Below are 18,704 nucleotides of genomic sequence, written 5' to 3'. Positions count from 1 at the left end.
TCTGCGAGAGGGGTGGGCGTGCCCTCCCCGCAGGTGCCTGTACCTCCGCCCCGCCCGGCCCAGTGGCCACGTCGGGTGCAGAGTCTGGGTGGGCCTCCTTCCTCAGGGTGTAGGCGAAGCTCCTCTCCTGGGGCATCCATCCCCTTGGCACTACCGAGTGGTGCCCGTCTGGGCCTGGGCATCTCTGGGGCCCCAGCAGCACTGGCCGCTCCCCCCAGTCTTCGCTTATCCCTCGCTTATTTATCTGGACTTGCTGACACCCAGCAGGGCCAGGCCGATGCCAGGGGCTCCCACCCCTGACCCCCTGCCCCTCCCCTGCGCGCCAAAAGACAGGGCAAGGAGTCCAGAGCGAGGAGGGGCAGGGCCGGGGAGCCACCACCAGCTCCAAGGGAGGGGCGAGGCTGGATCGGGAGGGGTTGGGGCTGCGTGAGCAGCGGGGAGACAGGGCTGAGAGCCCAACTAGGTGCTTTGGCTTTGTTTGGTACCTGCGCATGTGTGCCAGGCTGGCACACCTCTCACCACCCCCCACCCAGCCGGGCTCCTCTGAGGGACTTGCACCATCTCGGGGGCCTGGGCAGCACAGCTGGCAGGTGCCTCGTCTCCTCCGCCTGGCCAGAAGACAGGAGAACTTTAGGATCAATCAGCCCAGGCCAGACCAGGTCTGACTTCCCCAGGGGTGAGGCCAGAGCCCCAGGCAGGGGCGGGAGGGGGGCGGGGGAGGGTGCATCTACGGCTCGGAGCCCTACCCAGCCCCTGGCAGATGCTTCTGGCACCCATGGGCCACTCAGACTTCAATCAGGGAGCCCAATTTGGAGACAAAGGCCCGGCTCGGGGGACAAATAGCCACGGATATTGTCAGCCAGGCGGCCAGGCAGCCGAAGCAGGGCTCGAGGAGGGCTGAAGAAAGGGCTGAGGGCGGGGGCCGGAGAATGGGCCGAGGCTGCACACCGCCGTTGCCCGGACGACGGTCCTCTCACAGAGAGGTCGGCCTGGCCATTGTCCGGAGCCCGCAGGACGTGTCACACACCAGATGGTCGTGTGCTGTCTAGGTCACTTACCGGGGGGACAGAGTGAAGGAATGTGGCCAGCTCGGCGGGGCTGGGGCACCATCTGTTCGCTTCGGCAGCGGGCACCGGGCAGGCACCGAGCACTGGCCTGGCCAGGCCCAGCCTCGACTGCGGCTTTAATTAGCTAATTCTATAATTGGGCTTTATTTCAGGTAAATTGCATTTCACACCCGAGAAGGCCGCAATGGCCCTTCCAGGGGGGAGGGGAGCGCTGGGCGCCGTGCTCAGCGGCTCCTGCGCAGCGCAGCGGCCCACTTGGAGGCCCCGCTGCAGCGCCCGGCCCGGGCACTGCCTTCCAGCCAGCCCCGTCCTGGGCTTGCACAAATATTTACCCAACAAGGACACAACAGCGCCCGCCTTCCTGATCACCGCTGCCCCCACCCCCCTGATCGGCGCTGCCCCCACCCCCACCAGGGTGCAGCCACGCGGGTGGGGAGCCCGAGGCTGAGCAGCCCCCTGTGCTTTCCCTCAGGACTGGCCAGGTCCAGTCAGCACCAAGATCCAGGCCGGGCACCAAGACCCCACGGTGGGAGCCAGCGCCGGACTCGGGAGAACACCAGGGGAGGTGGGGGCAGGGAGCACAAGGGAGACCGGGATCCTCTCCTCCCCCAGCGGCCTCAGCAACCTCCTCACACCTGTGTCCCCTCTCTCTACCCCTGGCCACCCACTGCCTCGGGACCCCAGCCCGCTCCATGCGTGAAATCTCAGATGCCTCCAGCCCCATGGCCAGGGATTCAGGGGTCCTTTGGCGAGACAAGAGGGGCTCACAGAGGAACCAAGGTGAGCGAGCTTAGCGCTGCCCGATTTCTCTCCTCTGAGCTGGGCACAGCACCCATAAACAGGCAGGTGGGCACAGGCCAGGGCAGGACGGTGCCAGCAGACACCACCTGGACAGGCGGGGTGAGCACCGTGTCATGGAAGGGGAGGTGGAGGCCTGCTCTGTGTGGGTCTCCCCGGTGGGGGAGGGGGACAAAGCCGGGCACCAGGTTGTCCTTGAGAACTGGGCTCTATGTCGGCACCAAGACCAATTGTGGAACTCCATGTTTATTAGGAAAACCCTGCAGAATGATTAATCACAACCACACCGTGAACCTCATTAAAACACAGATTCCCCATCACCACAGATTATCCTGATTCCCAGGAGACGCGAGGCCCGCAGGGAGGGGCCCGTCCAGGGGGCCCGTGGCAGCCTCCAGCCCACCTCCACCCCGCGCCTCGCAGTGCAGCTCCTGCCGGGGCCTCTGTCCATCTGTCCCATGGCTGGGGAATGGCAGGCTATTGGGGGGAGGGGCTGGAGAGAGGGGGAGAGACGGAGGACTCCGCTCTCTGTGGCAAGGAGGACATGCCTGTCCTGAGTGGGGCAGAGGGGTGGGACAGGCATCCTGTCCGGGGGGCGCCCCGGAAGCTGGGTGCCCGCAGCCCCCTGCCCTGGCGTCCTCATCTGTGGGAAGGAGGGAGGCAGACCCTCCCGACAGGGCCCGGGGCTGGCTCCGCCCCGCTCTGCGCTGCCCATTCTCTGTCCAACTTAGACTGGAGGCTAGGATAAGCCCCATGGCCCCTTCTGGGCCTTTCCGTGGTCTCTCCTCAGGAAGTCAGTGTCTTCCCTCAGGGTCACCTGGCCAGGCCAGCTGACCATTGCCCCTGCCACCGTTTGGGATGCGTCACCCGAGCGGCGGCGCACACCCAGCCCAGGTCGAGAATGGGCCTAAGGGGGCCCCCGCGGGGCTCAGCTGGGCACCAGTGTGACCCCCCGGGGCTGAGGCGCCAGGTGCCGGCCCCGTGGAGAGGGGCTCCCCTCCCAGAGCCCTGCCTCCTCAGGAGCTGGGGTCGGGGCTTCTGGGGGGCACGGTCAGCTGTTCATAGGTGGGCAGGGCGTTGCTGGGCAGGAAGAGCTCAGGGCGGATGGAGCCGTCCTCGCCGTGGGCCGGGCTGCTGCGGGCCGGGGGGGCTTGGTGCGAGGAGAGCAGTCGGTGGAGCATGTCTGTGATGAGCACCAGCCTCTGGTCCAGCTGTGTCACCTGGGGACAGGAAGAGTGTGTGTAGCGCAGGTGACAGTCTGGAGACCACCTCAGGGCCCAGGCCAGTGAGGCCCGGAGAGGGGTATGCCCACGCTGCCCTGTCTATCTGTGTGGCCTGGGGTCCCTGTGGGCGTCTGGGTGATGCCTACTAGCCTCCAAAGTTCTGGCTAGACCCTGGAGTCCGTCAGCACCCCCTAAGTCCTGGCTTTGCTGTGGCCTTTGGCTTCCTGGGGGAGGCCGGGGGTCAAGGATCATAGGAGCCAGGCTCGCTCAGGCTGCAGAGCGCCGCCCTGGGACAGCGGAGGCGGTGGGTGCGGGGCTCCGCGGGGCTGGGTGTGGACGGTGCGTGGAGGCCGCTGTCCATCAGGTGCCTGGCAGGAGGCGGAGACCCCGGCCCCGTTGGGTGACCAGACCCCCCGGCGCTGCCCTTTCCCAAGGCTGCGCCTCTCTTCCTGTCATCCCTCAGGCGCCCCTTCCCTAACTTAGTGACACCCCCATCTTCCCAGAGCCCCAGGGGTCAGGTCCGTGCCAGGCAGAGTTCCTGGCCACAGGGCCTCTACCACACGCCTGTCAAGGGCCAGAGGGGAGGTAGAGGCAGGGCAGGGCTGGGGATAAACGAGGCCCAGAGTAGATGCTCCATCCATGAGGAGCCCAAGGTCTGCCTCTCCTCAGAGGGCCTCCACGGGAGCCTGAAGCCTGAGGTGGTCAGAGCGCCCCTGGAAGGGAGGCGTGGGCTCACCCGCCCTGGAGCCCTGTTCTCATGGCCGGAAGTGGCGAGCTGGCCGATGGGAAGGTGGAAGCAGCAAAGGCCCTGCCTGGCAAGGCCGGAGCCTTCCCCGCCGAGCCCGCCCTGAGGGCTGGGGGAAGGGCCGGCACGAGGAGCTCCGGGCGGAGCAGTGCCCGGCTGGTGCCCTCTGGGCTGGCACAGGCTTTGTCCTGGCCGCTGGGCGGGTGCTGCTCTGAGGCCCCCAGAGCACTGAAAAGACCTGAAACGGGGGCGGGGCGGGAGAGCAGCCCGACCGACGGCAGCTGAGAGTCAGGTGAGGCCCATGGCGGACTGCCGGAATGCGTGGCCGGGTGACTAAGCCCTGCTGACCGCTGGCCTGGGGGGCCGCCGCCGGGCGCCTTCCCACCTGGACCTGCGCACGTCTCTGTGAGCGCTGCGCCCCGGGCTGCTGATGGCGATGGGAATCTGGGCGGGGTGCAGGCCTGTTGGAGGCCGGCAGGTCAAGAGTGTTGGATGGAGGGGAAGCTGCCGGTGTGCCGGGCTTCCGGGGCTTCACGGGACTGCGCTGTGGCCACCAGCCTCTTCTAAGGTACTACAAGGAGGGCTGGACTACCATGGTAGCTGAGGAAGGGTCTCTCCTGGGCAGGGCACAGAACACATGTCCCAGCAGTCCCTGGACGCCCCCCCCCCCAGTCCTGCTGGCCCCTGGGAGGGAGGGCCCAGGCCCAGGCAGTCCCCTTGGCCCCAGAGTTCGGATCCCAAGACACCACACCCGCAGTGGTCCTGAGGTCTCGGCCCCACCTTTCTCCCCCGGCTTGGGCTGTAGGCAGCCGTGGCCCTGACCACCTTGACCGTGAGGAGCCTCGGCTCAGTGTGCAGGTGCCCGGGGAGCATCGCGCCCTCCAGAGAAGAGAGAACCTGTTCTGAGCACGGGCTGGTCTCCCCAAGGCCACGGGGCAGATTCGTGTTGGGGACCTTGGATCTTGCGGCCATTTGCAATCTGATAGTGACTGAAAGGCCTGACACACAAAAGCCCCTTTTGTGCCCTGCCTCGACACACCAAATTAATAACCAGAGAGGACTTCGGCGGCCTCGGAAGAGAAAAAAGCAATTAGAATAACAGCTAGTTAGAAAGCCCGCGGCCGTCGGCCACCGTGCCCAAGGAGGCAGAGAGTCCCGTTTGATGTGGTTATGAATTTGTTTTCAAAAGAAAAATTCTTGAAAAAGAGTCTTTCAAGAGAAATTTTTGAAGAACCTGCCCAGCCTCCACCCGACTCGGCTCGTCTGCAGGCGCCTCATCCAGCCTGGACTTCTTTTCTTTCTTTTTTTTTTTTTTGCTGGTTCTGGGGCTTACGCTTAGGGCCTGGGCATCATGCCTTAGCTATTTTCAATGAAGGCTGGTGCTCTATCGCTTGAGCCGCACCTCTACTTGCAGATTTTTGCTGGTTCATGGGAGATAAGAACCTCATGGACTTTCCTACCCAGGCTGGTTTGAGCCATGATCCTCAGATCTCAGCCTGGTGAGGAGCCAGGATGACAGGCGGGAGCCACCGTGCTCTGCGGCCCTTGTCTCTTGCTTGGCCCGGTGTAGGAGTAACCCATTGCTTTGCTGGCTTCTGATCCCAACAGCTTTCCACGTGGAGATCCTTCCAGAGCACAACCCGGGCCCCCCACTGCCCTGCCGGCCCAGGACGTGCCCAAGCCCCTTTGTGGCTGTGGTCCCCAGCCCCCATTTTTCACATGGCCTCTTCTCCCTCATCCTTCCCAGGCCTCTGCCGATGCTCATGTGTCCATGTGTTCTAGCCTCTGCTGGTCAGGGCTGTCCTGCTCCCTCTGCCTAGGCTCCGCTCTGTCTTGGAACCTGGTGTTCTCACGCCGTCCTCCCTCACCTCCCACCTCCCCCACGCAGCCCCCAGCTGGCTCGGGCACCCTCAGCACCAGCCCAGGGGAGGAGCCTCAGCACCAGCCCAGGGGAGGAGCCTCAGCACCAGCCCAGGGGAGGACCAGCTGTTGTTGAATGAGTACAGTGTGTGTGCAGGCCGGGGTACCCAGCCCCACTGTGGAGCTAGCGCCCGTAAACCACCCTGGCTCCTGGTGGGGCTGACTGGGCGTGCGGTGCGGGTGCAGGGCACGCAGGTCAGGGCGTTGGTGAGGCCGCGACACCTTGCGTTCATGACGGTGTTAAGGCTCTTGGGGAAGAGTCAGGGGTCGTTGCTAGGCTGTGGTGCCAGCCCCCAGGGGCGGCCGCCCTCCTGCCACTGCAGCAGCACACGGGGCCCAGGAGCGTGCAGGCCGAAGGGGCCACCGAGACACACGCGCTGGGGCTCAGGTCAAAGCCTCTTCACTTCCCGTCTGCATAACCTTGGCACTTCCTTTCTCCTCTCTGCACCTCTGTTTCCTCATAGGTAGCAAGAGGACGGTGCTGGAAGCTTCACCGTTTTAGTGTTGTGCACCTCGGGCACATCGCCTGACAAATGGAATCAGCCTAGGTGCCCATCAACATGCATGGATAAAGAACACGTGGTATGTGCATACTATGGAAGATTACACAGCTATGAAGAAAAAGGAAATCATCCCTGTAACTGGAAGATGTTGTACTGAGTGAGACAAGGCAAGCTCAAAATCAAAATATTGGGTGTTTTCACTCATATGTGGAAGGAAGACCGAAATGACACACTCTCCCAACGGACATGCACATATGTATACTTACCCACATATGTACATGTATACATGGTAAACACAGAACATAAGACCACAGAACTACTTAGGAGAAGGGGAAGGGGGAAAAGAAGGGGAATAATTTTGTAATACATTGCCAATATATATGAGAACAGCTGGTGTCACGCCCGTCATCCCGGCGACTCAGAAGGCTGAGATCTGAGGACCACAGCCCACCCGGCGACTCAGGAGGCTGAGATCTGAGGACCACAGCCCACCCAGCTACTCAGACGCTGAGATCTGAGGACCACAGCCCACCCGGCTACTCAGGAGGCTGAGATCTGAGGACCACAGCCCACCCAGCTACTCAGGAGGCTGAGATCTGAGGACCACAGCCCACCCAGCTACTCAGACGCTGAGATCTGAGGACCACAGCCCACCCAGCTACTCAGAAGGCTGAGATCTGAGGACCACAGCCCAAAGCCAGCCCGGGCAGGAAGGTCCATGAGACTTGGTGAGCTCATTATGACCAGCTGCGTCTTGGGCTGGGGGCTTGGCCCAGGCTGCCCAGTGGCTGGGCCTGGTCAGTGCCCCCCAAGGCTCTGCCCAGGCTCGGCGGTGCCTGCTGGCTCAGCAGAGGGGTGCCCACTGGAGCAGTCCCACATCTCATTAGTCCCTGTCCCCCAGCAGAGGCATGGAGTCCCAGGGTTCCCCCGCCCCCCGCTGCCCTGCCCTGGCCCCATGCTAGACGGAGCACTGTAGAGGGACACAGAGTCTACTGGGTCATGGCCACAGCGCAGCCCTGCCCTCCCTCACTAGCCACGTCTCCTACACCTCTACTTCCAGGCTCAGCTCTCCCTGTGGGGCCCAGCACCCCTTCTTTGAGGCCTGCAGGTCCAGTAGCCCCCCCCCCCGCCACCATTTCTACCGAGGAGCCAGGTCCCCTGCCCGTCCCTCCCTTTCATCTTAGTGGATGGGGCAGAGGTGACGGCGCCGGCCAGCGGCAGCCCCGAGGCCCCGAGGCCCCTGTCCACCTGCTCTGTGGGGCAGCCTGACAGGGTGGCTGAGCAGGGCTGTCCAAAGGGCTGTCCAATGGGGGTGTGGAGGTGTAGGGGACCCCAGCCTAGGATGGGGGCCTTAGGCCTCCCCCTAGCAGGCCTTGGAGGGTCCGCTGGGCGGGCCCCGCAGCAGCTGCTGGGCTGGGCGGGCGGGAATGTAGGGCAGGCTGGAAAAAGAGGCTGGAAGCTGAGAGCCAGTGTTTGTGCTGGCTGCGGCGGGTGCGCCCCGCCTGCATTTGATTCTCTGCTGAGCTGGAGTCCCGGAAGCCAGGGGGACGCCGGGCAGAACGCTTTGTACCTGAGGCCAGCAAGCGCGGTGGCCTCAGCTGAACCAGGCGCGGACCCTCGGCCCAGCTTGAGGCGCAGGTGGAAAGGGCCTCACTGCCCCCGATGGCCGCTCTCTGGCTGGGCCTGTCCCCTCGGCCACTCCCCACCCCCACCAGGGCCCTGAGCTCCAGGTCTGGGAACTCAGGGCTCCCTCGTGCACCGGCTCCCAGGATCCCGACAGGGCCCGTATGGCTCTGCTACCCTGCGTCCTCTCACCTGCCCCTCTGTGCCCCGAGAACCCACAGGCCAACCCACTGCTGTGGGGATCCAGAGCTCCTTCACCTCCCTTCCTCCACTCCACACAAGGCCGGCCCCCAAAACCAGGCTGGTTAGGCTACTCTGAGCCTGTGTCTACACCTATGGCCACCTGAGGTCTATTCACCCATGTGAATAGCCCAACCTCTCCATGTGTCCACCTATCCATCCATCCACCTACCTATCCATCATCCATCCATCCACCATCTATCCATCATCCATCCACCCACCCATCCACCCATCCATCCATCCACCATCCATCTATCATCCATCCACCATCCATCTATCATCCATCCACCCACCCATCCATCCATCCACCATCTATCATCCATTCACCCACCCATCCATCCATTCACCTACCTACCATCCATCCACCATCCATCTATCCTCCATCCACCCACCCATCCATCCACCATCCATTCACCCACCCACCCATCCACCATCCATCTATCATCCATTCACCCACCCATCCATCCATTTACCCACCCACCCACCCATCCATCGACCCACCCACCCATCCACCATCCATCGACCCACCCACCCATCCACCCATCCCCCATCCAATCCATCCACCTATCCATCCATCCACCCACCTCCTCCATTCATCCATGCATGCACACATCCATCCATCCATCCATCCATCCATCCATCCACCCACCCATCCATCCATCCATCCAAACCCCCTCCATTCATACATGCATGCACACATCCATCCATCCATCCATCCATCATCCACCTACCCATCCATCCATCCACCCAATCATCCACCAGCCCATCCATCCATCCACCCAAACTATCCACCTACCCATCCATCACCCATCTTACCCACCCATCCATCCATCCATTCATGCATACATCCATCCATCCACCTACCCATCTACCATCCATCCACCCATCTACCTACCCATCCATCTATCCATCCAACCATCCACCTCCTCATCCATCCATCCACTCATTTAGCCATCTATCCATCCCTTCTCTTATCCACCTGCCCATCCATCCACCCACCCATCCACCATCCATCTATCATCCATTCACTCACCCACCCAACCATCCACCAACCCATCCATCCATCCACCCAAACCATCCACCTACCCATCCACCATCCATCTTACCCACCCATCCATCCACCCATCATCCATTCATCCATCATACATCTGTCTACCCATCCATCCATCCACCCATCATCCATCCATCCACCATCCATCCACCCACCTATCATCCATCCATCCATTTATTCATCTATCATCCATTCATTCACCATCCATCATCCATCCACCCATTCATCTACAATCTATCCATCCATCTATCCATCCATCCATCCATTCATCTACCATCTATCTACCCATCTACTCATCCACCATCCACCATCCATCCATCATCCGTCCCATCCATCCACCACCCATTCATCCATTCACCCATCCATCATTAATTCATACACCCATCCACCCGTCCATCCATCAGTCCATTGGCTTCTTCTTTCAGTAGACATTTGTGCTTCCCCCATGGCAGAGCCTCCATGGGGAACTGTCTAGCTCATCCCTGCCTCGTTTCCCCCCGTGCTGGCCCTCCCTACCTGTGGTGGCTCCTCACTGAGCGGCACTTGTCTGTGCAGCCTTCTGAGCTGACTGACCCTGACGCCACGCCCTCCCTGCAATGGCTCATCCTAGACCTTCTGCGCTTCTCTTCTTTCTGGATGCATGGGCATCTCCTCAGTTTTCATCTTTAGCTCTTTTTAGACTCTCCCCTTGCGGCTCATGACAGACCCCTCCCTGGGCCATCTCGGTGGGATCCAGGGATGTGTTGAGCAGGTTGTCCCTCCTGGTGTGAGGGCCCCACTGCTTGTCCACCCCATGTCCACTCGCCCTGCCGTCCCCCCAGGGCCAGCTATGGCCTGACCTCTGTTCACCACTCAGCACTTGCACTGAAACATTCTCCCTGAAAGTGAAGACACTGCCAGGCCGCACCCCTGCTTGCCTCACCTCCCTGGGGCCTGGTCGCCCGACACGGTGAGCTGGTACCTCTCCCACAGGCAGTGGTTTCGATTCTACCTGCTGGCACGAGGTCGGCACGGCCCCATGGCACTGCCTTGCCCTGCGGTAATGTGATATTCAACATGGAGGGGGCCGCCCGCAGGAACCATCCAGGGTATGCTCCCGGACAGACGGCGGGGACCTGTGGGTGCCATGTTGGGGTCAGGCTAGTAGACAAAAGGCTGAAGACCCAGGGCAACTCCCTGAGCACATGAGTGGCCATCTAGGGAGACCGCACCTCCTGCTCCTGCATCTACCCAGCCCAGCCTCTTGTTTAGGGAGAGCTTCTACTCCCAGGCCTCCTCTTAGTTTATATATTGAGCTTTTTTGCTCAAGTCTAGTGCTCTAACACTTGAGCCACTACCACTAAGTTTGCTACTTCCAGCTTTTTTTTTTTTTGTCGGTCGTGGGGCTTGAACTCTGGGTCTGGGCGCTGTCCCTCAGCTCTTCAGCTCAAGGTGAGCGCTCTACCACTTGAGCTACAGCGCCACTTCCGGTTTTCTGGTGGTTTATTGGAGATAGGAGTCTCACGGTCTTTCCTGCCCGGGCTGGCTTTGAACCGCGATCCTCAGATCTCAGCCTCCTGAGTAGCTAGGATTACAGGCGTGAGCCACCAGCGCCCGGCTACTTCCAGCTTTTTGATGGTTAACTGGAGATAAGAGTCTCATGGACTTTCCTGCCCAGGTTGGCTTTGAACTGTGATCCTCAGATCTCGGTTTCCTGAATAGCAGGGATTACAGATGTATGTACCAGCACCTGTCTGTGCTTCCTTCCTTTACTGGCTTGATGTCCTCCTCAGTCCTCCCCATCCTCCCCACTGATGGCTTCTGAGCATGCTCGTGGGCATGCAGGCTGCTGTACCACACTGTTTTCTGTCTTTGTCCTCCAGCTCCCCAGGGTCAAAGAGGGCTACCTATCTTGCTGTACTAGTGTCTGGTACACAGCAGGTGCTCAATAAAGATTTTCAGGATGAGATGCACAAGCCACACACCAGGAATGGCTTAGATCTCGGGTGGGGCGGGGAGGGTACAGCTGGCTGATGGGCCTGGTCCACATGTATGCTCAGCCAGGGATAGGTGTGCAGCCTCAGATGGCTGGATGTGCCGGGAGTGAGGAGCCTGGGCACTGGTGCTGGGGCAGAATCTGAGTCTGTGGCAGGGACTTGGGGCAAAGTTGTAGGTTACAGGGGGGCAACAGCCAGGCCTTTCTACTGCGGCAGCCCTGGGCAGCTTGCCTGCATCCCAGGGGCCAAGACACCCCAGCCTCCCTGTCATCCCGGCCTCAGTCCTGGCCTGAGATGGGGGCCCCATGACTCAGCCACTGCGGGCTGAGCTGCAGCTGCAGCCCCCAGCCCCGGCCCACACCCAGGACGGGGCCTCTCTCCCTTCCCTCCTTCCGTCCCTCCCTCCCTCCCGCCCTCCCCTGCTTCCGTCCTGCTCCCAGGACAGATTTCTTGAATTTGGAACCTGAAGCTGGAGCCAGGTTGGAGGCTGGGCCCTGGGCTCATGCTGTGTCACGGCCTGGGATGTGGAATCCAGCCCTGGTCCTGGCCCGTGGCATTGGCCAGTGGGGACACAGGGTTGCTTGGCACCACCACATCGCCGGGGTGGGTCTGCCCCTGGCTGCTGCTGTCTTGGGGACACTTGGCCCCACTTGACACTCTAGTTTTCCAACCTGGTGACAGATACCACTTCCCAAACCTGTCCCTTCTGCCCCCTGAAACCCGGGCCCCCTGGTCATGGGTCTGGACCACCATGGCTGTCACGGCTCCCCACCCCCACTGAAGATGGGGGGAGGGGGCAGGTGAGCAGAAGGCCCCTCTCCAGCTTCCCTCCTTCTAACACTGCCTCTACTTGCCCAGTTTGTGGGGGCACTCTGTGTTATGGGAGCCCTGTTGGCTGGAGGAGGCCTGGGAGGGAGAATCTCCCTGACCAAGGCTAGGGTCTGACAGGGCCAGCGATGGACAAGCAGGTCTTCCAAGCTTGGAGGGCGCCGTGTTGATGGAGGGCATGTGATTTCAGGTCCCTTTCCGGTCCTCTAGCTTCTGGAACAAAGCAGGACAGCGGCGGTCCCGGCTTCCAGTGCTCCTCCAAGGTGGCTCCAGGGTCCTATCGATGGCCCCTCCAACTTTGCCAGCTCCGTCCACCTTTCCCCTCCTCCTCGGCCCGCCTCACCTGCACTCACAGCCTGGAAGGTTCCTCCCCTGCCAAGGGGAGTTTGTGCTGGGGAGTCTTTGGGCCGGGCCAGGCCAAGATGGAGAAGCAGAGTGGATGGTGCCAGGCAGGACCCTGCCACTCACTGTGCCCCTCTGCAATGGCAGGAGGCCTCAGGCCCCACCAACGCCTTCTCCCCCTCAGTGGCTGCCAGCCCCACCCCTCACCCCAAGCCGCCAGCCTCCCACATCCCAGCGGGCCCTGGGGGCGCCGGCTCTGCGGGTTGTCGAGTGCCCTCGGGGCCACCGGTGCCCCAGCCCCTACCTTCACCTGCATGGCTCTCCTCACCTGCCCCCTCCCCCCATCTTCAGTGGGGGTGGGGAGCAGTGACAGCCATGGTGGTCCAGACCCATGACCAGGAGGCCAGAACCCCAATTGGCCCCTGTCAGCGGTCTGTCCACCTGGAGGCTCCGCCCCGCGCGCTTGGAGCCTCTGGGTTTTCCTCCCTCTCTTTCACCCAAGACCAGCCGAGCTCTTCTGGCCAGCAGCCCTGCTGCCCCCAGCGCCGGAGTGTCCTTGGGGATGGGAGGCTGAGATGGGGGTCCTGGGAAAGCCCACAATGCTCGGAAGGTGAGGGGAAGGGCGGGGAGGCCTCCACCCAGGAAGGAGGCCCTGCCTGGCCGGTGCTGACCCTGTGAGCTAATGGGAGACTCAGGCCTGTCCTGAGGTTCCCAGCCCACCCTTCCTGTGCGTGGGGCCTGGAGGAAGAGGTGGCGGGGACACCAGCCGGGAGACACGGGCTGACGGCGCTGGGCGTATCCCACAGGCCTCAGGAGGAGCGGGCCCTCAGCCTTGTGGTTGCAGGTTTCCCCATTATTGCCTGAGGTCCGGGGCCTTGGAGACCACTGGAGGTGCTGCTCAGGTCTGGAGGCCTGCGCAGGCCCCTCTGTTACCCCTGGCTACCAGACGGCTATGCCTGCGGTGTCCTCGCTCATCACTGCCCTGTCCTGTACAATCCAGCCCTGGCTCTCTAGGAGGTTCCAGTCCAAGTCCACACGCACAGTGTGAAGAGCCGGCTGCCGGCCTCTTTCCTCAAACTCCTGCTGATCTTACCTAGCACACCCTCACCGTGGCCCCCCAGAGCCCCAGGCTCTTGGTGGACGCCCTCCCCCTTCATCTCACCGGGACATTGACAATCCCCACGGGAAGGCAGAGCCTTCTTACCAACAGCCCGTCAGCCCGCCCACCCGCCACGGGAAGCTCCAACTGTGAGTGAATGGCCCATTTTGCTACGATAGCCTCACCCCCCCCCAATTTTTGCTCCCCAACACGTCCTCAGCCTTCTCCCAGGCTCTCAGCTTTCCCCCTGTATTTCTTTCTTTCTTTCTTTCTTTCTTTTTTTTGGGTCCGGTCTGGGCCTGGGCGCTGTCCCTCAGCTCTTCAGCTCAAGGCTAGCGCTCTACCACTTGAGCCACAGCGCCACTTCCGGCTTTTTTTCTTTTTGATTATGTGGTGGTGGGGAATCAAACCCAGGGCCTCATGCACACAAGGCAAGCGCTCTACCACTGAGCCACCTTCCCAGCCCCCTTTCCCCCGTATTTCTAAGGCACACAGTTCTATGGCCACTCCTCACCTTTTCAGTTTTAACATGACAGTCTAACATGGAAGTTTAGAGATTTTGCTCATACCTCTTGCCATTCCTTTATCTTCTCAATATAGTTACATTTCCAATGTAGCTAAACGTCTATGGCTTGCGCTCTATAGAAACACTATGTAACGCTTTCATTGCTATATTATTTTCGGCTGAGTCACATGATTGGCTACAATTACAACTTTTTGTTTTACCTGGAGTTAAGAATTGCCCTTGGGTTTTGCTTAGCTCTTTTAAATACATCTGTCACTAATCTAGTCTTGAACTTTCACAAGAGCTGTAAAATTTCTACTGAGCTTTGAGAGAACACTGGTCATCTATCAGCTTCATTGTTGATTTCTTTTTCTCTGGGAGTTTTAGCAAGGCTAGTGGTTCTCTCGTCCTGCTGAACAATTTTTTTTGGGGGGGTAAGTTCTCCTGGTTTTTAAATTCCATGTTTCCTCTTCCTGGTTTTTCCTCTCAATTTTGCTGGAACACATAACCCAAGCAACTTTTTTTGAGAAAAGACAATGTGGGAGGTGAAAGTTGGACTGTGCACCTTCATTCCACTCTCCTGCGCCAGAGTGCGACACATTGGAGACATCTAAATCGGAAGCGACCTCTTCCTTCAACAGTGCGCAGACAGTGTCCCTTCCTTGTGTGCCAGCCTCCCGAGCTGCTATGGAGAGGCCGGACGTCATCTTGCGTCTGTGTGTGACCTACTTTTTCTGTCTGTCTGGAACACAAGATGGTGTTCTGTCTGAAACGGCAATGGTGGACCGTGGGGCCTTCTGGGAGTGGAGTCAGGAAGGGAGCTCTACTTGTCAGCACGGAGGAGTTGGTTGCATTTCTGTGATCAGGCTGCACCCCCAGCTGCTTTGGCAGGGGGGTGGGGTGTGAGGAGACTCCTCCTCAGAGATGGCCAGTGCCTCACTGCGCTCGTGGGCCAGAGGGCCTGGCAAGCACCTGCCACTGAGTACTGGGAGACTCTCTCTCTCTCTTTCTCTCTCTGTCTCTGTCTCTGTCTGTCTGTCTGTCTGTCTCTCGGTTAATTGGAGATAAGGGTCTCCCAGACTTTCCTGCCCTGGCTGGTTCTGAACCACAACCCCAGACCTCAGCCTCCGAGTAGTTAGGATGACAGGTGTAAGGTGCTGGAGCCTGACTTTTTTTTTTTAATTAAGTTTTTGGGCCTACTCTAGTCTTTTCTCCCAGTCTCTGTCCTGGGTGACTTCAATGGCCTGTTTCTTTTTCTATTTAACCCCCTTCGATGCCTTTCCTGCCATCGTTGTGGAGTTTAGAGGGCATGGAATGTGTGTGTTTGTCAGGGTTAGCCAGGGGCTGTGCTTGACCCTGCAGCCCTTTCCACTGCGCGTTTAGCTTTGGCACCTTGCTCTCTGGTGACTGGTGACTTCTCTCTCACTGTCTCCCACCCCAGGGCCTCCTGCAGCCCGGCCAGGCCCTGGGAGCCACCGTCCCTGGTTTGCTCTCAGTTCACAGGCCTCCTCCTGTCCTTTGGGGACACGCATTGCCCGTGGCTGCCCAGCCTTGCTCTCGCCCTGCGCCTTTGTGGATGAGTGCACCCTTGGCCCCTGCACAGCATGTCAAGCTCCATCCTCTCCACGGTGGCAGTGCCCAGATTGGATGCCTAGGAACGGCCCACACCCCCGAGTTCCAGGCATCACTGGACAGAGGCTGCCTTCCCTGCCCTCTGTCTCAGGGAACGGCCAGCTCCAAGGAGCCCTCCTCCAATGTCCCCTGCCCTCCAGACTGCTGGACACAGGTCCCCAGGCACCCCTGGGGCACTCTGCTTCACCCAGCACCTTGCCACTGCCTGCAGGGACCACTGCCGTTGGCCAGTGGACAGAGGGAAGCTGGCCGGTGGCTTCCGTGGGGGCTGGATGGGGGAGGGGCTGCCCCAGCATGCTCCTCTCTCTGTCCCACTGCGGGAGGATAGGACAGAGGGTCAGGTCGCTGTGGATAGAGAAGTCCGGGGTCTGACCGCTGCGCCCCGCACACACGGGCCCTGGCTCTTGTGCTGGCTGCAGGTGCAAAGCTCTCTCCTGACTGGGCCTCCCCTGTCACATCTCAGCATGGCTGCCGGCTGTGTCCCCTCCCAGTCCACCCCAGCCCTGCCCCACACAGCCCTGGCCAGACCCCAGCCCTCCCCTGCTGTGCTCCGGGGCTCCCACTCCCCAGCTGGACATGCCAGCTGGGGCAAGAACCCACCCGCAGCCGACCTCCGGACCCAGCGGATCGTCCCTCATCACCCGCCTGCCCCTCACCCGGCCTCACTCTGCAGACCGCCACACCCCACCCCTACTGCGCCTAGCATGCCCTCCATGCCCTCCATGTGCCCCGTGTACACACCTGTGCCCCGGCATCCTCCTGTAGCCCCCCACATCCCCCAACCCCATGTGCCCCTCGTACACCCCTGTGGCTCCCGTGGGCCCATGTCCTTCCCGTGGGCCCCCTGTGGCCCTGTGCCCCCTCTGGGCCCTGTGTGGCATCAGTGTTGCAGCATGGAATCACAGTGTTCCCCACCCTCACCCCTGCCAGTGCCCTCCTGGCTCCTGGGCAGGGGTGGAGCTGGCACTGGGATGAGGTCCCCGCCGCCCTGGTGCCCCGGCCTCCGGCCTCCTGCCTCCCCTCTGTGACCTTCTTTGATGAGCCTCCTGTGAGGGAGCCTGCAGGGCTGGGCAAGACATGAGGTGCAGGGGAGGAGGGGGGAGGGCAGGGGAGGACGTGGCTGCCGGCCGGTGCCCCACCAGGGCCTGCGCCCGTCAGTGTGGAACCCCACTTTGGTTTCCACTTTGGATTCCATGTGGGCTGCCAAGTGGAGGCTGCGGGGCCTGGCTGGAGTTCTGACCCCAGGAAGTGGAGGGAGGGGGTCTGGGGCCCTGCACCCCCCTCTCCTCTCCCCTGCTGTCCAAGGAACCAGCCGGATTCAGGGCTTTCACATGCAGTGGACACGGAAGTAGCATTCCCTCGGAGAGGCCCCCCGCCCCCTGCCCTCGCCCCCCAATAATTACTCAAGACATTGGCACGAGCCAGGCCTGGTTAGGTAACAGGCGGCTTGCTCGCTCGGGAGACTTATAACTCACAGGCAGTTACACAGAATCTCCGCAGACAACAAAATCGTTTCCAGGAGGGGGGTGAGGCCTCGGGGAGAGGCTACGGGGGGCAGGAGGGGCTGAGACCAGCGGAGGCAGGGGTGGTGGGGGTCTGAGAAACCCTGGGGATGTAGAGTGGGAGCTAGGGGTGCTGACCAGGATGGGCGCCTGGCCCCCGCGGCGCGCCTCCCCCCACCCTCGCCCAAGTTCATGGAATGGGAGGCCCGGGTCCTGTCTGAGAGTGAGCCGAGCACCAGATAAACTCATTCATACTGGAGCGTGAATGACTGCCGGGGCGCTCCTTCCCTCGGCACCCAGCCTGCAGAACATAATTAATTGTCTGTTTACTGTCTGTGGCTCACACGGTACGTGGCTTCCTACTTTCCCCCGTGTTCCCAGTGCCTAGCGCGCAGCAGACATTAAAAAAAAATAGCTCCTAAGGACCCTGGTGACATCTCACCCAAAGAAGGAAGCATCCATGCAGTGATTGGCAGAGATTTCAGGCAGGGGCGGGGCACCCTGGCAGGGGCGGGGCACCCTGGCAGGGGCGGGGCACCCTGGCAGAGGTGGGGCACCTTGGCAGAGGTGGGGCACCCTGGCAGGGGCGGGGCACCCTGGCAGGGGCGGGGCACCCTGGCAGAGGTGGGGCACCTTGGCAGAGGTGGGACACCCTGGCAGGGGCGGGGCACCCTGGCAGGGGCGGGACACCCTGGCAGAGGTGGGGCACCCTGGCAGAGGCGGGGCACCCTGGCAGAGGCGGGCTGGGGCCCAGGCACAGAGGGGTGATGGGGGAGGCCTCAGACCTCCCACGGAAGACACTCCTGTCCCTGCAAGGTTGCTGAGCTGGGCGGGGGCTGGCAGGAGAGGACCAGGAAGGTGAGGTGACCCCCGCTGCCTGGGGCTGAACCCCAGCGTCCGGGCAGCAGAGCGCGGGCCTCCAAGCCCCAGCGCGTGGGCCACAGGGGCCCCACGGGCTCAGCACAAGGCCGCTCCGCAGGCACTCAGCCCTGCCCCTTCATGGGGCTCTGCCACTCTACCTTCTGTCTCTGGCTGCGGGAAGCCCCTGTGGCTGCCCAACCCAGCACACGGCTGTCCCCTGACCCACACTGGTGACCGGATGCAGGTCCTCCGCTGGGCAAAGCCAGCTTCCATCCAGCCAGGCCTCGCGTGGCCCCAGAGCATCCGGGAGCCAGGGGCAGAGCAGCAGGGCTCTCCTGGAGCCCCAGGTGGGCGCAGAGTGGACACAGGTGAGCATGTCATCAGGACACCACCGGCAACACCAACCTCGCTTCCCTGTCCCCCACCCCGGGGATCCTCCCCCCAACTCCCGCCGCCTCCAACCCCACCCCCTTCCTCTCTCTGCTTTCTACAGGGAACTTCATCCGTGCGAGCCACTCTCAGCTCCAACCTGCCTCTGAGCCCCCTCCCACCCCACAGAGCCCACGACAACCTCCTGGAGTCACGGCCCCCCTCCCACCCCACAGAGCCCACGAGGACCTCCTGGGGTCACGGCCCCCCTCCCACCACCCCACAGAGCCCACGACGACCTCCTGGGGTCACAGCCCCCCTCCCACCACCCCACAGAGCCCACGACGACCTCCTGGGGTCACAGCCTCCCTCCCACCCCACAGAGCCCACGACGACCTCCTGGGGTCACAGCCTCCCTCC

At 61.7% G+C, this 18,704-nt stretch overlaps 1 protein-coding gene across 1 annotated transcript in view; it reads right to left on the bottom strand.

Annotated features, from left to right (window-relative positions):
* Positions 1-2,414: 2,414 nt before the first annotated feature.
* Positions 2,415-18,704, bottom strand: part of Kcnq1 (potassium channel, voltage gated KQT-like subfamily Q, member 1) — a 215,623-nt gene continuing 199,333 nt past the window's right edge. Inside the window, exon 15 of the mRNA XM_013020860.1 lies at positions 2,415-3,085. Within this exon, the coding sequence (XP_012876314.1) occupies positions 2,882-3,085 (204 nt within the window). The 3' untranslated portion in view covers positions 2,415-2,881. The remainder of the gene's footprint in view (positions 3,086-18,704) is intronic.

This window comes from Dipodomys ordii, unplaced genomic scaffold (assembly GCF_000151885.1).
Source record: "Dipodomys ordii isolate 6190 unplaced genomic scaffold, Dord_2.0 Scaffold54, whole genome shotgun sequence".
Lineage (NCBI taxonomy): Eukaryota > Metazoa > Chordata > Mammalia > Rodentia > Heteromyidae > Dipodomys > Dipodomys ordii.
The sequence above is the reverse complement of the archived record's forward strand: the minus strand, read 5'-3'. Positions and strand labels throughout refer to the sequence as shown.